The sequence below is a fragment of the Chiloscyllium plagiosum genome, unplaced genomic scaffold, assembly GCF_037043375.1.
Source record: "Chiloscyllium plagiosum isolate Xiang-an unplaced genomic scaffold, Cpla_swu_hap1 HiC_scaffold_13, whole genome shotgun sequence".
Classification (NCBI taxonomy): domain Eukaryota; kingdom Metazoa; phylum Chordata; class Chondrichthyes; order Orectolobiformes; family Hemiscylliidae; genus Chiloscyllium; species Chiloscyllium plagiosum.
Genome location: NW_028270151.1, coordinates 53,677,737 through 53,696,700, shown reverse-complemented (window position 1 = coordinate 53,696,700; position 18,964 = coordinate 53,677,737). Strand labels below are relative to the sequence as shown.

The window sequence follows — 18,964 nt, the reverse complement described above, 5'->3', positions numbered from 1 at the left end:
CAATGCTTCTACGGATTACCAAAAGTTCACAAACCAGGAGCCCCCCTCCCCCTCAGATCTGTAGTCTCACTACCTGGAACACCAACTTAGGGATTGTTCAAGGAGCTACACCAAAAACGAAAACACTTAGTAGAAGACTCACTCCACTCCATCCACTCCACTCAAGAATTCCTGAAGACCCATCAAAGACACCAAGATAGAAGAGGATAAAATAATGGTATCCTTTGATATAACAGCCCTGTTCACATCCAACAACATCAACCTGGCCAAAGAAACACTGACTACATTATTAGAAGAACCAAAGACACATACACCAAGCACCACCAACCTCATTAGTAAGGACAACATCGTCAAGCTGGTATGCCTATGCCTTACCACCCACTTCATCTTCAACAACAAAACTTACAGACAAACCAACAGAACACCCATGGGATCTCCGATATCAGAGTTAATGGCAAAAGCAATAATGCAGAGACTTGAACAAACAGCTCTGCCAACCATCCAACCCAAACTTTGGGTCCGCTACATGGATGACACTTTTGTCATCACTACACGAATCAAATTAGAGGAAACCTTCATGACCATTAATAATACCTTACTGGCATAAAATTCACTAAAGAGGAGGAAAGCAACAACAAACTCCCACTCCTAGATGTCGCAGTAGAGCAAACAGCCAATGGGGAGCTTCAAATTGGCGTCTACAGAAAAACAATACATACGGACCAAATACTGAACTACAGAAGCAATCATCCCAACATCCACAAATGAAACTGCATTAGAATATTATTTCAACAAGCCACCACATACTGCAGCATAGAGGAACTATGCAGAGCAGAGGAAAATCATCTATATAGTGTATTTAAAAAGAGCGAGTACCCAATGAACAGTCTGCCGATTTCGCAACAACAAACACAAACAAACAGACAAAACGCGTCCAGAAACCCTAGCGACTCTCCCCTACATCAAAGACATCTCAGAAATGACTGCCAGACTACTCAGACCTCTTGGCACCATGGTAGCCCACAAACCCACTAACGCACTAAAATAGCAGCTAACGAACTTGAAGAACCCTATACCGACAACAAACAAAACTTATGTCATTTACAAAATACCTTGCAAGAACTGTAACAAACATTATTGGACAAACAGACAGAAAACTAGGCACCAACATACATGAACATCAACTAGCCACAAAAAGACATGACCCACTTTCACCTATGTCTGACATACAGATAAGGAAGGACACCACTTCAACTGGGATGACACATCCATCCTAGGACAAGCCAAACAGAGACATGCATGAACATTTTTAGAAGCATGGCATTCCAACTGGAACTCTATCAACAAACACATTGACTTGGATCCTATTTATCACTGCATGAGAAAAAAAACAGGAAATGACATCACTACAGGAAATGATGTCACCACAGGAAATGACAAATGAAACCTAAACACATAAATAGAAAGTGGGCCATGCCACCAGCGCTTCATCTGGAGGCTTACTGATGATGTTACCAAGTATGGTGGTGAAACATCTGAAAATGAACCTTACAGCTCAGTGAGCAAACCTACATCCAGAACCTCAACCTGAGCTACAAATCTTCTCAAAACTTGCTAAGACTATCCTCCCAGCTTCATCTCAGTCAAGCCTTTTATTCAAAACTATGGAGAATAAACCCTAGTCTACTCAATTTTGCTGCATTCAGCAATCTTCTTTTACTGTTAAACAGTCAAAGTAAATATATCCTCCCTTAGTTAAGGAGACCAAAACTGTAGACAATACTCTAAATGTAATTTATTGAGTCCTGTAAATTTGTAGCAAAACTTGCTTACTCAAATCCCTTTGTCATAGAAGCTAACATACAATATGCTTTCTTGATTCTGTATTATTTTTAAATCAACAGTGGAACATGGGCATTGCTGGCTGGCCAGCATTTATTGCCTGTCCCTAGTTGCCCTTGAAAAGATGATGGTGAGCTGCCTTCTTGAACCACAGCAGTGAACATGGTGTAGGTTGGCCCACAATACCATTAGAGAGGGAATTCCAGGATTTTGATCCAGCGACTGTGAAGGAATAGTGATATATTCCAAGTCAGGATGCTGAATGGCTTGTAGTAGAACTAGGTGTTGGTGTTCCCACGTATCTGCTATCCCTACCTTTTTAAACGGTAAACCTCGTGGGTTTTAAAAATGCTGTCAAAGGAGCTGTGATGGGTTGCTGCAATATATCTTGGAGGTGATACTGTCACGTAATGGAAATACTTGAAATCTCCTTTTATTGCAAAGTTGTAGCATATGCTTGTTTGCTGTCTACTGTTTGAGAACAAGGATTGTACAGGTGGGTCCAATAGAAGGAATTCATTTGATTTGTCAAAGGTTTCACCATCAGTCAAGAAGGATGAGGGAAGATCATTGAAAGACTTTGCCAATGGTCCAGTGTTTATACAATATTTATTGATTCAAAAAAAGTATGAAGTCTGCAGGAGAGCATGATCTAAATTGTCATAGAGTCATAGACATGTACAGCATGGAAACAGACTCTTCAGTCCAAGTCATCGATGCCAATCAGATATCCTAACCTAATCTAGTTCCATTTTCCAGCACTTGACCCATATCCCTCTCAACCCTCCTATTCATATGAATTGAGATAGAATTGTAAAGGATCTCAGAAAAGCTATTACTTCTAGTCACTTTATGTGAATGTGCAGCTGCCATATAATATTGTTCAGCATTTTAAAATTTTAGTCTTTAATGTTTTTACAGTAACTTAAGCAGAGTTGTTTAGTGTTATATCAGACTTGGGACTCTTAAAATTAATTCATCCTCTAAATGCTGTTCCAGTTTAATCGGGTTTGCACGAAGATGTTTCCCAGATGGAAAACACAGTTTATGGCAAAATGTCCCCATATGAGATCGCAAGCTGAGATGTTGGTGTCATGCAATCTGAGACAACATGCCATAGAGTTCAAATCAATTTACAACAGCAATGCACCTAATCTAACAGGTCCTCACTCTACCAGTTCTTACTGAAGGGTCACCAGAATTTTCATGTCTCGAAATGGGGTCACAGTGGGAAAAAGTTTAAGATGTTTTGATTTATGATGTCACAGATTTTTGTCTGGGCCATTGATGCTTATCTTCCATTCAGAGCTTCAGCTTAACCCATGAAGCTGATCGCTTACCTTGTAAACTTTTGGTGAGAAATGAAGTGGTAAGTAAGAATGGATTCTTTCTTCCTCAAAAAGAAGAAATAGAATTGTGAAAATTCTTCAAGTAATTCCTGAGTTAAGCTGAAAGCAAACTGTTAAAGATGCCCTTGTTATTTTTATAAACAAGGATTTAACATACTAAACTGTAATATTAAATATTCAAACAGGATCTGGACAGACTGCAGATGCATCTTGAGGACGTCAGGTTTTTTGACTTGTTTGGTTACAGTGAGAAAGCAGGAGTCTGGCAGTGCTTCATGTGCAACAATCCTGAGAAAGCAACAGGTAAGAACATCAGTATTATGGACAGTTGTGCCTCAGTCTTACCTGAAAAATGTGCAAAATTACATTTTAAAAAGAAGCGTATTTTCAGAAAGCTTTCAATAATGCACCAGAAAGGAGACTTTCAAAGCATTAAGGGGTTATGGAGTAGGGGAAAGTGACAAATTGGACAAAAAAAAATAAAAGGGGAAACAAAAGGTGGAAATATGGGGTGGGAATACTTTTAACTTCAAAAACCAAATGTGTCATGGTTAAAAGCACTAACATTGGTAAACTGGTGGGAATCCAGCTCCAAGCCATGTAGTTCTACGTTTAACAGCAGCATGGTATGCTGCATGCAAAAAAACTTCTCAAGGAAATTAACAATTTAGATATATCAACAGCTAGCAGCTATTTTACCTGGTGTTTTTACTTTAATTTGAGAGTTCACGGGTATCCCAAGCTTCTTAGAACTTGCCAGTGAAACCCGCAATTGAGGAGACAAAAATATCTAAATGTGAGACTCTCACCTGCTTTCTTGCTGAAGTGAAAGGCTTTTTTTCAAAGATCTTGTTCTAAAACTTTCCATTTGCTCCTTTGGAGATGATTTCTATGAGCGAGGGTATCACAATGAAAAGTTCCATTCCATTTTTTTAATCAATTCCTTTGTTGGTTAAGTGATCATTTGCAGATGGCAGATGGTTTCGAGAGTTATGGGTCTGTTCGTTTTGTAATATTTGAGACACTTGTGTTGATGTTGCATTGGTAACCTGACTCACCATGCTGCATTTTAAGTTTGGGGTTTGGAGGTTGCAGGTGGGGCCTATCTGCTTTGTGGTTATCAATCCAGCTAAATTGTTTGCCAGGGTGGGGCAAGCGAATGTGCATCTTTCTTCACAGCTGAGGCCAGTCACAATGTTGGTCTCAGGTTTGCAGCTTGGGTTGGCTTCCCGTCGTGCAGACATCATTGACTGTACAGGTGAAGGAGTTCAGTTCAGTTTGTGATCTGTCAGGCCTTCGAACAAATGGAGCTTGTTTCCAACCACCAAGAGACCACAAAGCAGTCTTGAAATCAATGCTGCATCGGTTTCACAGATTTTTCACAAGACTGCTTTAAGTCTTGTCTTACCATGTGTCATGACTGAAAAGGTCACCTACCCAACAGGTAAAATGGCCTAGATGGGAGAGTGGTGTAAGTGAAAAATATTTGTGACTCAGAACAATAAGCAGAAGCATAGGGATCTAACACTGTGCAACATACCCATATGCAAAACCTTGTCAAATGACAAAACTTTACTCTTTACTGAAATTGAGGTATCAGCAATGGTGAAGGGATTACTGCCCTTGACTGACCTTCTCTTGGTTTTGGATATCATGAGGCTCCCACCAAAGACCTCTCTCCATGTACCTGTGTCAGAGCAAACTCAACCATCATAGCTCAAGATGGAAACTCTGTCCCTTTAACCCTACATTTCCCATGTTTAATCCATGTAACCTGCACATGCACCTTGAGGGCAATTTAGCCTGGCCAATCCAACTAATCTGTACATCTTTGGACTGTGGGAGGGAACCAAAGGACCCAGAGAAAACCCACTCAGATGCAGGAAGAATATGCAAACTTCACGCAGACAAGTCATCTGAGGGTGAAATCAACCCCAAGTTCCCAGCACTGTGAAACAGCGGTGCTAACCACTGAGCACCATGCTGCCTTTGTTGAGAAAAGTTATTTGCACTGGTCAATTAATCAGTAAACTGATCAATGTTAATATATGTTTATCACAAAACGAATAAAGAACAACTGAGTTTTTCGATACACAGTTTGTCTGCTCAAAAATAGTGGTGAAAACAGAATCTATAATATCTTTTGAATGGAAAAGGAATAGATTTTTTTAAAAAAATGGAATGTAATGGGATTGAGTGCATAATCCTTTCACACTGTTAGCATTGGTTTGAAAAGTTGAGTATCTTCATTATTACTGTAGATAGAATTCTAAGATTCTCTAAGTTAATTTACATAGTGACATTTCACTTCCTGAAATACAAATTATGTTGAAAGGAAGATTAGGTGTTGAACATCCTTGATCACCATGTAGGAGAAACGTCCTTGTGTATGTAAACTTTTATTGAATAACCAGGGGCTGAGGAATTAATGTAATGCACAGAGAGTTTAATAAGAAGCACATATAGTTCACATATGATGCAGAAATGTTTTTGCTGTCCTCAAAAGTTCTAAACTGTGAATACCTGCCTCTATTGACTTTAAATATTTCTAAGGCTCCTATTGGTAAATATTTTCAGCCCTGAATTGAATCCTTTTTACTTTGCTGAATAATTTTCATGCGATAAACTTGATACATCAGCATCTTTTGATCGCAGGAATAGGATTTTGTCAATTTTGAAAACACAAAAAATAACTGTGGATGCTGGAAGTCAGAGTCAAAAATGGACATTGCTGGTAACACTCAGCACATCTGGCAGCATTTGTGGAGAGAGATCAGAGTTAACATATTGGGTTCAGTTACCTCCCCTCCCCCCCCCACCCCCCCACCCCCCCCACCCCCCCCACCTCAGATAACAAATCAATTTTCTGATGGTGAAAGATTTTATTCATTTTTAATATTGATATAATCAGATTTAGTTCATCACTGCTGGTAGGATTTCTGTTACCTTTCATTGAACGTTAGCCTCAAAAAGCTTAACTGCTCAAGTTTATCAACAAATGCTGCCAATAGTGTATTCCACACCTTGATGACTCTCTGTAAAATGAGAGGTCCCCCTCGTCTCTGACCTATAATATTAGTGTTTAATATTGTACTTATGACCCTTTGTTTTTGGCTCCATAATGACTGAGCTTATCTCCATTTCCAAAGGTAGAACAATCCATGTGTGAAAGCAGTATGTCACTAATCTGGTTCGCCTTTGTCCCTGTAAACAAGTTTCAAAGTGGTTTCTGTGGTATAACTGGACTTAACAGCCAATCAAGCAAAAATCAACAGTGTGTGAAATAAGGAGCAAATTACTGCAGATTTCTGGAATCTATATTGAAAACAAAAAATGTTGGAGATCACTGTGGGCCAGGCAGCATCCATGGAGAGAAAGCAAGCTAATGTTTTGAATCTAGTTGACTCTTCATCAGAGCTTTGTCACACTGTGATGAATAATGTAAAGTAGTACAAAAATTCACAGACTAATTAAGAGTTTGACAGGCAGCAACATCATAATTCATTCTTTGGCCATAACTCACTTATTAGATAGTGTGGTTAGTCCTGTCCAACTGGTGCGTGTGTGGTCTCAGGTAATCAATGAGGAGGGACCATCCACATCTCCGGGGGTGCAAGTCACTAACTAGATGTCAACCCAAAGTTCAGAATTGAAGCTTCAGTTCCCACTTGCCGGGATTCTTTGAGCAGAGTTTCAACAACCAACTCCTCACGCAGGGAGAGAAATGTTATGTCTGAGCTGAAGACTACATCCATGAGAAAAATGATAATACCATTTGTTCTAGCAAACATGACACCCATTATGTGCTTAACAAAAACCGCAGATTAACTGCTGCAGATTCAGGACTGTAATGATTTGGACCACACAGGCTGTCAAGGTAATTGCTTGCAGGTATTGTTGCAACAAAGGACAGCTCAATGATAGCGTCTCTGGAAAAAAGTCTCCCTGATGTGCTATCCTCGTACATCTGTAGGAGTGCTGTGAAGGCTGTTAAAATCTGCCAGAAGGATAAATCTTCCTTTGAGCTTACCTCCCTTTATTTGCAGCTTTGTTTGCTCTTTCTTTGTGCCATTGTTGCTCCTGCTAGGGTAGACTTGCCAAAAGATTGACCCCATAGAATACATAGCTGGAAGCTTCTCAAGAGATTTTATAGTAAAATGTGAGCACTCTCAGGTCTGACTGAGGAGAGGAAGCAAAACTTTCATTCAAACACAGAAGGGGGAAGATCTTGGTTACCCAAAGAAATTCTTAATGATGGAAGTTTACAGCACATAGTTCTCAACTTTGTTATCATAACCTTCAGCTTAATCTACTTGGTGACTCAACGGTCACCAGCATGCTCCTGCCCCACCGAACCCATCTCCACCCTCCTCCACCGCCGCTCCCTCACCACCCAACGCCTGGAGGAAGAACGCCTCATCTTCCTCCTCGGAACACTTCAACCCCATGGCATCAATGTGGATTTCACCACTTTCCTCATTTCCCCCTCCCCACCTCACCCCAGATCCAACCTTCCAGCTCAGCACTGCCCTCATGATCTGTCCTACCTGCCTATCTTCCTTTCCACCTATCCACTCCATCCTCCTCTCTGATCTATCACCTCCATCCCTACCCCCATTCACCTATTGTACTCTATGCTACTTTCTCCCCACCCCCACCCCCCTCTCACTTATCCCTCCACTCTGCAGGCACCCTGCCTCTATTCCTGATGAAGGGCTTTTGCCCAAAACGTCGATTTTCCTGCTCCTCGGATGCTGCCTGACCTGCTGTGCTTTTCCAGCACCACTCTAATCTAGACTCGACTGTCTTGTCTGGCCTTCAGTTCTCCTGATCTACAGTTTGTGTATCAATGAACAATATGGTTACACAGGCTGTTTATGTTTAAATGGTGAATTAACAACCTCAAAAACTATTCTGTTAAGTATCCCATCTTACCAGGAAAAAATTGAGCAAATGCACTTACTTCAAGACTATCATGCACTTTATCTTTAACTCTATCAATATTAACTTTTTCTTCCCTATTTCAGAGCTTATAACATTCTACCAACATTTGAATTAGTGGTAAATAGACATGGCATGAAGAATACTGACTATGTCATCTGATTCCCATTAGAATTTATTTATCAAAAGGTTCCTGAGAAAAGGGTACTTGTGGTGCCTCAACTTCTGGGCAAGGAGACCCAAGTTCAGGTCCCACTTGCTCCACAGATAGTGATAACATCTCTGAATAGCTTAATTAAAAATATCAGAAAATTTGCTGAAGAAAACTTAACTATCAAAGCTCACTGTCAAATCTATAAAGCGAACAACCATAGTAAGCTGATTTTACACACAATGTGGTTTAAATATACCTACTACCTTCACTTTAGGCACATATGCGGCAGTAAGAAGACAAAAATCTGAGTTTGCTCTCTGACATTTATCTAAGCTAAACAATGCAGAAGAATGGTCTTTGTATCACCAAATAGTTCTAAATGTCATGTTTCAGTGTTCTAATTAGTCATGTTGTCTTCAGGAAATGCTAAATACATCCAAAGGAATATTTAAGGCATTAAGTGTGCACAGGTTTATAGAAATTATTTTTGTGTGGTTTGTATAAGATTTTCTCCTTTTGCTTTAAAAAAGCAAGCGTTGGTGAATTAAATGACAAAAATAAATTTATTAAAGTAGAAGACAATATTTAGTTCAAAATTGTCAGGGAAACATGAACAACAGATACTTTTACATTGTATTTGTGAGGTTTGTCTGATGTATTTAACTTGTTAAGTCATCCACATTTTTTTTTCAAATTCAAATTCCATTTGTTTGCCTGTTGTAGAAAACTGTATTCCCAGTCCCTGTGGTTCTTCTCCACAACATGGCCAAGTTACACATGAAGTCAATTATGTGAATGGGTTATTTGTAGGCCATTAATAACATTCCTTCAAAAAGCAGCAAAAGCCATATGTGTGCCAGTAAATGGAAGAAGACAGTTAAGATTTCAAAGATAAACCACATCAAAATAATGTAAACCAATTATGTGAAGTTGTCCAGGGAAACTTTCTGAGTTGAACGTTCAATGGTTGCTAGTGTTGCATCTGGATGCAGATGGTGGGGAGGGAAATCCCATTAGGCTGGTTCCATAATGTGGTCTGGTCTCCACAGGCTTATGTATGAGTTGAATTGAGGATGGAATGTTAACCCCCCTCACCACCACCCCACCCCCACAATCCATGATGAGTTACCAAAGGTGAACCAGCAATGTTCTCCCAGTGGCTTCAGAGCTAGGGGCTTCGTTCAGGATGAGAGGCACTACTTAAAAAGTCAGCTACAACCCTATAGAATTTCTGAGAGACAGCTTTCCCACATGTGTCTGATTGAACTCATGTTGTTCTCTTACTTATCCCTTCTTTATCCATCAACAAGCAATGGAGACACCCTCACTCCTGCTTGGATGTTTCAGCTTCTGACAATGAGCTGCTAATTTATAATGACTGGACAGTCTGCAGTTGGTCCTCTGGACTTTGTAAATCATCTGTAGTCCTCAATTCGATGGACTCTAGCATCATCCAAAATCACCTGTTAGAATTTGAAGGTTCATGATCACAGTTAGTGAATATAGGCCATTGGCCATTCATAAGGAATTTTCAAATAGTTTAAGTTCATTATGAAGCAGCAGATAGGCATTATTATGAGATAAGCTACATTAGTTAATCAGACAGAAGAGTATACAATCTATGACAAATTGAAATACTAAAGGCAGTGGAAGGGTTCATTAGTTTTTCTTCCTCTCTTCCTGGTCTATCTTCCATCTGAAGGAGGCAGCCATCTGATGAGTACTATCCTCTCATCCTGAGCACTTGTAAATTTAACCTATTTCTAAGGGCCAATATTCTACACTGTGATAATCACCCATTTGAATCCTTCAAGCAAATGGACATGGGACAGCTAAACATAGCATCGAGATAACCGTTCCCAACTTCCCCACCTTCACCCAAATGTTAGGTTTCATTCTTTTTGGAAGCAAACCTTCTATTTTCCTTAACACTACATTGATAATAGGGTACATGTACTGCTGTATAGTTCTTTGCTATCAATTCATAGTACATTGTGGCCTCGATTGTTATCATCCTTTTTGTTTTGTCTTGATGATTAGAAATGGTTTGCGTTTGGGGAAAAGCAAGGAACTGTAACAGAAGTTAAATGAGATCCCTGCTCCTTTAGAAAGAACTCCAGTTTTAAAGGGACTCCAAATTGCAACAACCATCTGGTTCCCCTGCCAGCATTTATAGGCTTCTGACTGTATCTCAATCAATGGTAGGTTCAGGACAAAGAAAGAAAAGAACTGTCCCCTCTTAACAAAGAAACATTCTGGGAAGAATGAAATAGTTAGCAGAGTTTCCTGCCTTGCCTTCCAAAACATAACGAAACCACATCATTACTGATACTGGCTGCCCCATCAAGGCACATAATTTCCTGTAGGTGAGACTTTGACCCTTTACTTATGAGAAAGTCACACCTTATAGAGCTTGCCTGACAGCGCTGTAGTCCCAGGGTAACCACAAACCAGGATGCAGCTGAATGCTAGGGGGTGTGTCACAGTGGAAATAGCTCCAAGGGCAGGATAAATCATTGGAAGGGTGTTGTACTGGGGTTGAGGGTCTTGGTGGAGAGGTCAGAGATCATAAGAAACAGTCACTGGGTGCAGAACTTGAGGGTGGGTGCTCTCAGTCAGGAAAGGAAGCCAATAATGGAAGGCCCCTCTGTCCCTTTTGTGGTTTGAGCAGGGTGTCATGCTCAACTTCCCCTGCAACTTGGAGTATCAACTCTGTCCTTGACTCCTTCCTACCATCCTCCAAAGTGCCTATTAATTGTCAAGGCTCCTCCTGTCCTTCATAACATCAAAGATCGGTTTGGGCTAAGGGGCTGGCAGTTGGAAGGCCACCTGGAGAGTATTACAGACTCCTACCATCTGCAAAGCCACTACTTGAGACATGTAAAACTTTGCCCGATAGTCCAACAAAAGAAACCTTTCATTTTAACAGATGCTTGTGTGTTGAATATTCTATATTTGACATAGTTTAGTTACATTGGGTGCTTTGCTGTAATCATCAGTTTATAATATAATCTGGCAATGATGGAAGCAACTGAATTTTAAAATACCAACCAAACAGAAAACTGTGCAAAGAGGAATATGGGAAAACACAAGATAAACCAAGCCAAATTTTGAGAATTGTTCTCATTGATTATGATTTGGATAAAAAATGTACGCAACCAAATCATAATAATTCCACGAGGAGAAAGTGAGGACTGCAGATGCTGGAGATCAGAGCTGAAAATGTGTTGCTGGAAAAGCGCAGCAGGTCAGGCAGCATCCAAGGAACAGGAGAATCGACGTTTCGGGCATAAACCTGAAGAAGGGCTCATGCCCGAAACGTCGATTCTCCTGTTCCTTGGATGCTGCCTGACCTGCTGCGCTTTTCCAGCAACACATTTTCAGCCTTAATAATTCCACTCCAAGTTTAGAAAATTGCAGAGTTACATATTTGTGAATTCTCCACTTATGGAAGTATATACATCCCAATTTAATACTTCACATCCAGTTAATAAAACATGCAATGATTTCAACTGTAGTCTGACGTCTAAAGTCCACAATATAATGTATTCATCATATTTAAGGCTTTTTAAGAACAGGCCTTTTTCTCAATTTCAGTTTGATGTTTATACTTGGAGTTTGCTATATTTTATAAACTGCAAATTAATCCACTCTTTGTCTTGTAGAATCTAACTGCAAGTTGTCCCCACCTATGTTTGTGACACCACCCAGGCTCTTCACCACGTCCAGATTTTTGTTTCCCTGGCCCCCAACATGGACATCCAATCCCAGTACACATTGATCCACCATGACGAAAGTCTCCACTCCCTCCGTTTCTTCCTCTCACGCCATCTTAACCACTACTCTTCCACCAACAAACAAACAAATTTCCTAATGAAGGGCTTATGGCCGAAACGTGGATTCTCTAGCATCTCAGATGCTGCTTGACCTGCTGTGCTTTTCCAGCACTATATTCTTGACAAACAAGATTTGTCAATCTGAATCTGAATCTGAATTTTTTCAACTGTGCAGTTATCACAGTCCTGTTATTTGGCCAATTGTACTCAGACTGTCAGACAAGGCTACTACTCTTGAGCTGAAAAATGTAATGCTGGAAAAGCACAGCACGTCAGGCAGCATCCGAGGAGCAGGAGAATCTATTTTTTTGGCATGAGTCCTTCATCAGGAATGTGGGGGGATGGGAAGGAGGCTGAGAGATAAATAGGAGGGATGAGGTGGGGCTGGGGCAATTGTAACTGGGAAGACCATAGATAGATGGAGGTGGACGGTGATGGTGATAGGTCAGAGGAGAGGATGAAGCTGATAGGTGGGAAGGAAGATGGACAGGTAGGACCGTTTAAGACTGCGGTGCTGAGTTGGAAGGTTGGATCTGGGATGAGGGGAGTTAAGGGGAGATGAGGAAACTGGTGAAATTGACATTGATGCCATGTGGGTAGAGGGTCCCAAGGCGGAAGATGAAGCATTATTCCTCCAGGCATCGGGTAGCTTGGATTTAGTGGTGGAGGAGACCCAGGACTAGCAGGAGGGGCAGTTGAAGTGATCGGCCAGAGGGCAGTGGTGTTGTTCCCTGAAACGTTCCGCGAGTTAGTTTCTTGTCTCCCCAATGTAGAGGAGACCATATTGAGATCAATGGACACAATAGATGAGGTGTTTCGATGTGCAGGTTACACTACTCTTTAGCCTCAAGACAAAAAACTCTGATTTCGCGTGCAAAATTAGAATGGGAAGATAATCTCACTTCTGAGCAGAGAGTACCTTATTTGCATGCACAAACAGCTCATTATTACCTATCGTTGCCTCATTTATACACAGTTTGCTACTCTCCCATGAGCCAGAAGGAAACTGGATGGCAATGATTTCTGACATGAAAGTCAAAGTAGCTATCTGGTGACTCCAGCTCACTGCTGGCCTCTATCTTCTCCATCAGTCCCCAAATACCTCCAGGTAGCTCCATGGGTAGCAAACAATTCTACTGTCCCACCCATGAGAGTTGGCATAGGACATGACCATACCATCATGGCCCGTCTTCTACTCTCTTTGAAAACAGTTTTCCTGTTCATTCCAATACCTTGCCTTGTAATGCTGCTGCCAGACCCTTTTGTGTGCAGGGACAGGCACATTTCTCATAAATCGGAGCTGGGTGCATCTCAAGATTTTTTGCTTGCTCTCTCAGTGCTCCCTCATTTTGCACCAACTTGAATTCTCACTGTATCTCTGCCTTGCTGAGCCTTCTGTGTATTGTTGCATCATTCAGAGGTTAACAGCTCACTGTACTGGCTTGCCTTGCCTTTTAGCACAAACACAAAGGCAAACAGCTTGTCATAGTAGTGAGCAATGTTCAGTCAAGGAGATGGATATATTGCTATATACTGCATCAATGTTATGACGACAGCATATGCCAGCAGCATACTTGACAAACACATTTCATATACTCCAACCAGATGACCATGTCTCAAGTGTAAGTAGAGTAGTCCTCAGTCAAGTCAAAGGAGACTGTTGTTGGTCTGGAGGTATTGGCACTGTAAGATAAGACATCATCTGATGTCAGTCTAGGGGCTTGCGCATGGTTAGTTGGTGCTTGGGACAGTCAGAGTCAGAAGTTCAGTGTCATTACCATGTGGGAGTGGTCCACTGTTAGTCCTGGAGGTGCAGTTCAGTCAAACAGGGAGTTAGCAGTAAGTCATTTTGGAGCTACGCAGAGAGTAGACCAGGATCTGCCCATTCAGTTCTCGGGGCTGCCTTTTCAGGTTGGTTAGAGATTGGGTCATGGTCAGTCCTGACCAATGACAAGATATTATGCTGCACTGGGTATATAGGAAAACAGTAGCGCTCCCTTAAAGAGGGTTCAAATATGGTATAGCACAAAGGATGGGTATTCTGTGTAGCTTCATTCTGTAGCTGCAGTGACAATGACAGACCACCAGACTAATGACAATATGAAGCAGCAATATATTTGTGAACATGATATTCCATTTCCAATTCAGTCTTACCATGTACCTATGTGCCCTTAGACGTCTTTATTAATTATTACTCTCCCACTATGTGCACTGTAAAAGAGTATTCATGGCTGACAGTGATTGAACTGGTGTATAGCTGGGCTTTAAATATGGCACCATGGCAGAAATCCCACTAGGTCCCAGTAGTTGTGACTACGTCTGCTGCTCATAAAAGATAATATGAACGTAGAGACATGATACATACATAATGAGGTGAGCAGTGGAGAATTGTGTGAGAAAACTCACTGGAGCTCCTAAAGAGAAACCCTCGATGAAACATCCTGAGTTTAACACTTTGCTGATTTTGGTAAAATTGCATCTGACCAAGGAAATTAACAGTTGTTTTTGGTAAATGTGTGTTTTACTTTATGATATCCTTACAACTCAAAGAGTACACTTCACATCTATTCCTAACTGAAAACATCCTTAGCTTTCATAATTGTTTTAGCTTCTTAAATATATTCCAAATTAAGAATGTTTCTGGGAATCAGAATTTCCCTATTGTATTATTGCAGAATCCATGACCATTTGATTTTTAACTTTGAGTTTCCATTAAGGATAAATAAATCTCAACGGTCATGAAAGGAATTAGTTACAATTTCCATATGACTGTTGAAATAAATCTCCAGTTCATCAACTCCGTGCTCTAACATACTGCAATAGTTATAAAAACTTGTTTCCAGTGGGGCACATATTGGCTCAGATTGTATGTTATAAATAATAAGCTTATCCATGTCCACTATTACTAAAGAGTAAATCCATCCATAACCTCAGACAGATGCTTTTGCATGGTTAAATTCAGAAATGGAGAAGATTTTGCCAAATTGCCCTGCTCCTTCAGGAACTCTGTTACAAAGGTTTATCACACAGGTTTGGAATGGAACATCATGAATTTCTAATTCCCTCAAACCTCCTCTGAAAGAGTTCAGCCTTTTCATTTTGAATAGAAATGAAATTTTAATGGTATCTTAAGTCCTAATTGCCATCAAACAGAATCTTTGGTGCTTAAAACTGAATTTAAGTTTGGAATTTCATTGTTTGACATTATAATTATTGTTGGAGATTTAAAACAATAGCAATTTAAGTATAAAGTATTTTATTCAATTTTGACTTTTAAGCTCACTCAATCTCATTATTTTGCATCTTCTATTTTGCTTGATGTGATGCTTTGTTGTTTCCAAGCATATGGTCTCAGTATTAATGGATATTACTTACACCGGGGTAGTTCTTATAGACAAAATTTCAGAGTGCAAGAGTCCTAGGGCTGAATTTTCCTGAAAACTGACAAAATATCAGTTTCAGGGTCTTTCATGGAGGGTTTCTGTCTGTGATCTCTAGTGAGTTATTTCACACACTTCTTTGCTGCTCACCTCACAATGTCTGCACGACTATCTCTGTGGTACCATCCTAATGCTACTTTGCGCTCGGACAGCGGTTAAAGTATTTCCAAGATTTGTCCCATTGACACTCTACTTAAAGCCTGACTGCACAAGTGCTGCATCAGGTTCTTGTTATAAGCCACAACTGTCTTGTGGAAGAATGATCCTAGAGATAACCTACAAAGGCAGGTTTTAGATTAGATTCCCTACAGTGTGGGAACAGGCCCTTCGGCCCCACAAGTCCACACTGACCCTCTGAAGAGTAACCCACCCAGACCCATTTCCCTCTGACTAATGGGCAATTTAGCATGGCCAATTCACCTGACCTGCACATCTTTGGACTGTGGGAGGAAACCCATGCAGACACAGGGAGAATGTGCAAACTCCACAAAGACAGTCACCCGAGGGTGGAATCGAACCCGGGTCCCTGGTATTGTGAGGCAGCAGTGCTAACCATTGAGCCACCATGCCGCTCCTTGGATCACTGCCAAGGGGTTGGTGAGGTACTGCTGGACAGAATAATGGTGAACCATCCTCTTATCCTGGCACCACCAGAAGCAGCCGTGGCATTAGATGCTGCCAGCATGGTCCAAAATTTCTATCTTGTTTAGTCCAGTGCCCATAGTCTAAAAGATTTGCCCAGCAGTGCTGCAAAAAGCTGAATTACATTCTGCAGTCCACAATATCCACTATCTTCTCTTTGCTACCTCACACTCACTCAAATTTTATACTGCACACTCATCTCACTAAGACTCATGCTCCACCACTCTCACTATTGACTGCAGTGTCTTTCCTCAGTTTCTCTCACCCACCTCTCTTCCTCCTTCAAACTCTAACCAACACCCCCAACCACACACCCCCACCGTTCCCACTAATTCTGTGTCCCCTCGGTGTTTCCAGCTCAGTCACTCAGAATATTCCACATCTTTCTCCCACCTGCAACAGCACTAACAGTTATGCCAGCCACTTTCATCTATCCCTCCCATTCTCTCATTCAATGATAAAACTGCCTGCAATAATGGGGGTGAGGCTGTTGGAGGTGTGCCTGACAGTTAACTTCTCACCCCCTGCTCCTTGGATGCTGCCTGACCTGCTGCGCTTTTCCAGCAACACATTCTTCAGCTCTGATCTCCAGCATCTGCAGTCCTCACTTTCTCCTAGTTGATTTTAACCTACTGCGAATCCTCTTGCAAGGATGCCTTCTTTGAAGAAGCTCTCATCCTCCCTCTACAAGGATAAAGATTCCTGAAGAAGGGCTTATGCCCGAAACGCTGATGCTCCTGTTCCTTGGATGCTGCCTAACCTGCTGCGCTTTTCCAGCAACACATTTTTCAGCTCTGATCTCCAGCATCTGCAGTCCTCACTTTCTCCTCATGCTCGCATCCAAGTCAAAAAGTAGAGGACCCACTGACGTCAGGCTCACTGGTCTATAGTTCCCTGGGTTATCCTTACAACACTTCTTAAATAGTGGCACCACGTTAGCCAAACTCCCGTCTTCCTGCACCTCACCTGCAACTATCGATGATGCAAGTATCTCAGCAAGAGGCCCAGCAATCACTTCCCTAGCTTCCCACAGAGTTCTAGGGTACACCTGATCAGGTCCTGGGGATTTATCCACCTTTAGCCATTTCAAGACATCCAGCACTTCCTCCTCTGTAATTTGGACATTTTGCAAGGTGTCACCATTTATTTCCCTACAGTCGATATCTTCCATATTCTTTTCCACAGTAAATACTGATGCAAAATACTCATTTAGTATCTCCCCCATTTTCTGCGGCTCCACACAAAGGCCGCCTTGCTGATCTTTGAGGGGCCCTATTCTCAAGTGTGCTGCCTCTGTTGTGTATTACCTGTCTGCCTCAGTGGACAGGTTAGCGGCTGCCAGCACTATCAGAAGTCTCCTGTCAGGGCACTGCGGATGTGTCAGCTCCAACCCCCCACCCCCACCCCACCAACCCACCCCCCCTCTCCCACTCCTCCTCCACTCTCCTCCCCCCCCCTTGTGGGAATTCAAGCCGAAGAGGGTGAACTTGCACCGCAGCAGTAATATACTTGCATGTTAGGGCCATGTGGGAAGGCTCCTTCCACACCAGCTGTACCTAGTCAAAGTGGGGGAGAAAGACTAAAGAAAAGCCTTCCCAGGGAACCTTGGTAGAATGGGTGGAACTTCATTGTAAATACCTTGAACACGTTTGTAAATATATGTTCACACTTTATCATCAGCTGTGTCTGGCTATTATTCTAGCTACAGCTATAACAATGAAGTTGCAAAGCCATCATTAGTGCTACCCAATGTTCTAATCCTGTCTGATTGGTAGCAGTCCTTTTCATATGATCCAAACTAGCCTGAAATAATGTCATGAATGAGCTTGAGATGTTTTGAAAGTTTTCATCAGGTGATAATCCTAATTTATACAAAACAACAGGAAAATCGTAGAAAGATTAAACTGTTAAGGTGCATTTGCAATTAGGATTACGCAGGGGATCCTGCAGCATCAAAACATTTACAGTTAGTGAAAGATGACTTCTCACAACTCAGTTCCATTGAATGAAGTTCAGAAAGTTGTACAGCCTGCAGTGTTCTGGCTGTCACTGCTGTTCCCTTTTGGCGAGAGTCCTCATCTTCTTACTTGACACAATGCTGTGGCTCTCTCTGACCTTCATCGTGCAGCATAGAGACTCACTGAGCTTCCAGCTGGATGTGTTTCCCATCCATTGGTGTGGATACTCTTAGTGTAAAGACCACACAAACAGTCACACCTTCTGCATCTGGATGCGCTGTTGACAGTTCCAATCAGCTTACGTGGGCACTACCATTTCCAAAGAAGAGTCCTGGGACTCAAATCATTAAGTCTTTTTCTCCGTCCACAGCTGCGAAAGAACTGCCGAGTATCTCCACCATTTTTTATTTTTATTTCAGAAACAAAGTACCTGTTCAGTAATATGAACATTCAGCAGATGCACCACATGCATTTAAATAACATTTTAGATTAGATTAGATTAGATTAGATTAGATTACAGTGTGGAAACAGGCCCTTCGGCCCAACAAGTCCACACCGACCCGCCAAAGCGAAACCCACTCATACCCCTACATTTACCCCTTACCTGACACTACGGGCAATTTAGTACGGCCAATTCACCTGACCCTGCACATCTTTGGACTGTGGGAGGAAACCGGAGCACCCGGAGGAAACCCACGCAGACACGGGGAGAACGTGCAAACTCCACACAGTCAGTCGCCTGAGGCGGGAATTGAACCCGGGTCTCTGGCGCTGTGAGGCAGCAGTGCTAACCACTGTGCCA

General features: G+C 41.7%; 1 protein-coding gene across 8 annotated transcripts in view; it reads left to right on the top strand.

Annotated features, from left to right (window-relative positions):
* Nucleotides 1–18,964, top strand: part of veph1 (ventricular zone expressed PH domain-containing 1) — a 315,263-nt gene that overhangs the window by 282,390 nt on the left and 13,909 nt on the right. For all 8 annotated transcript variants that reach the window (XR_015759192.1, XM_087993606.1, XM_087993605.1 and 5 more), the window contains one exon: nt 3,377–3,494. Coding sequence is in view for 7 of the 8 variants with exons in the window: in XM_087993606.1 (XP_087849732.1) it covers nt 3,377–3,494 (118 nt within the window). In the remaining variant the exon portion in view is untranslated. The remainder of the gene's footprint in view (nt 1–3,376; nt 3,495–18,964) is intronic.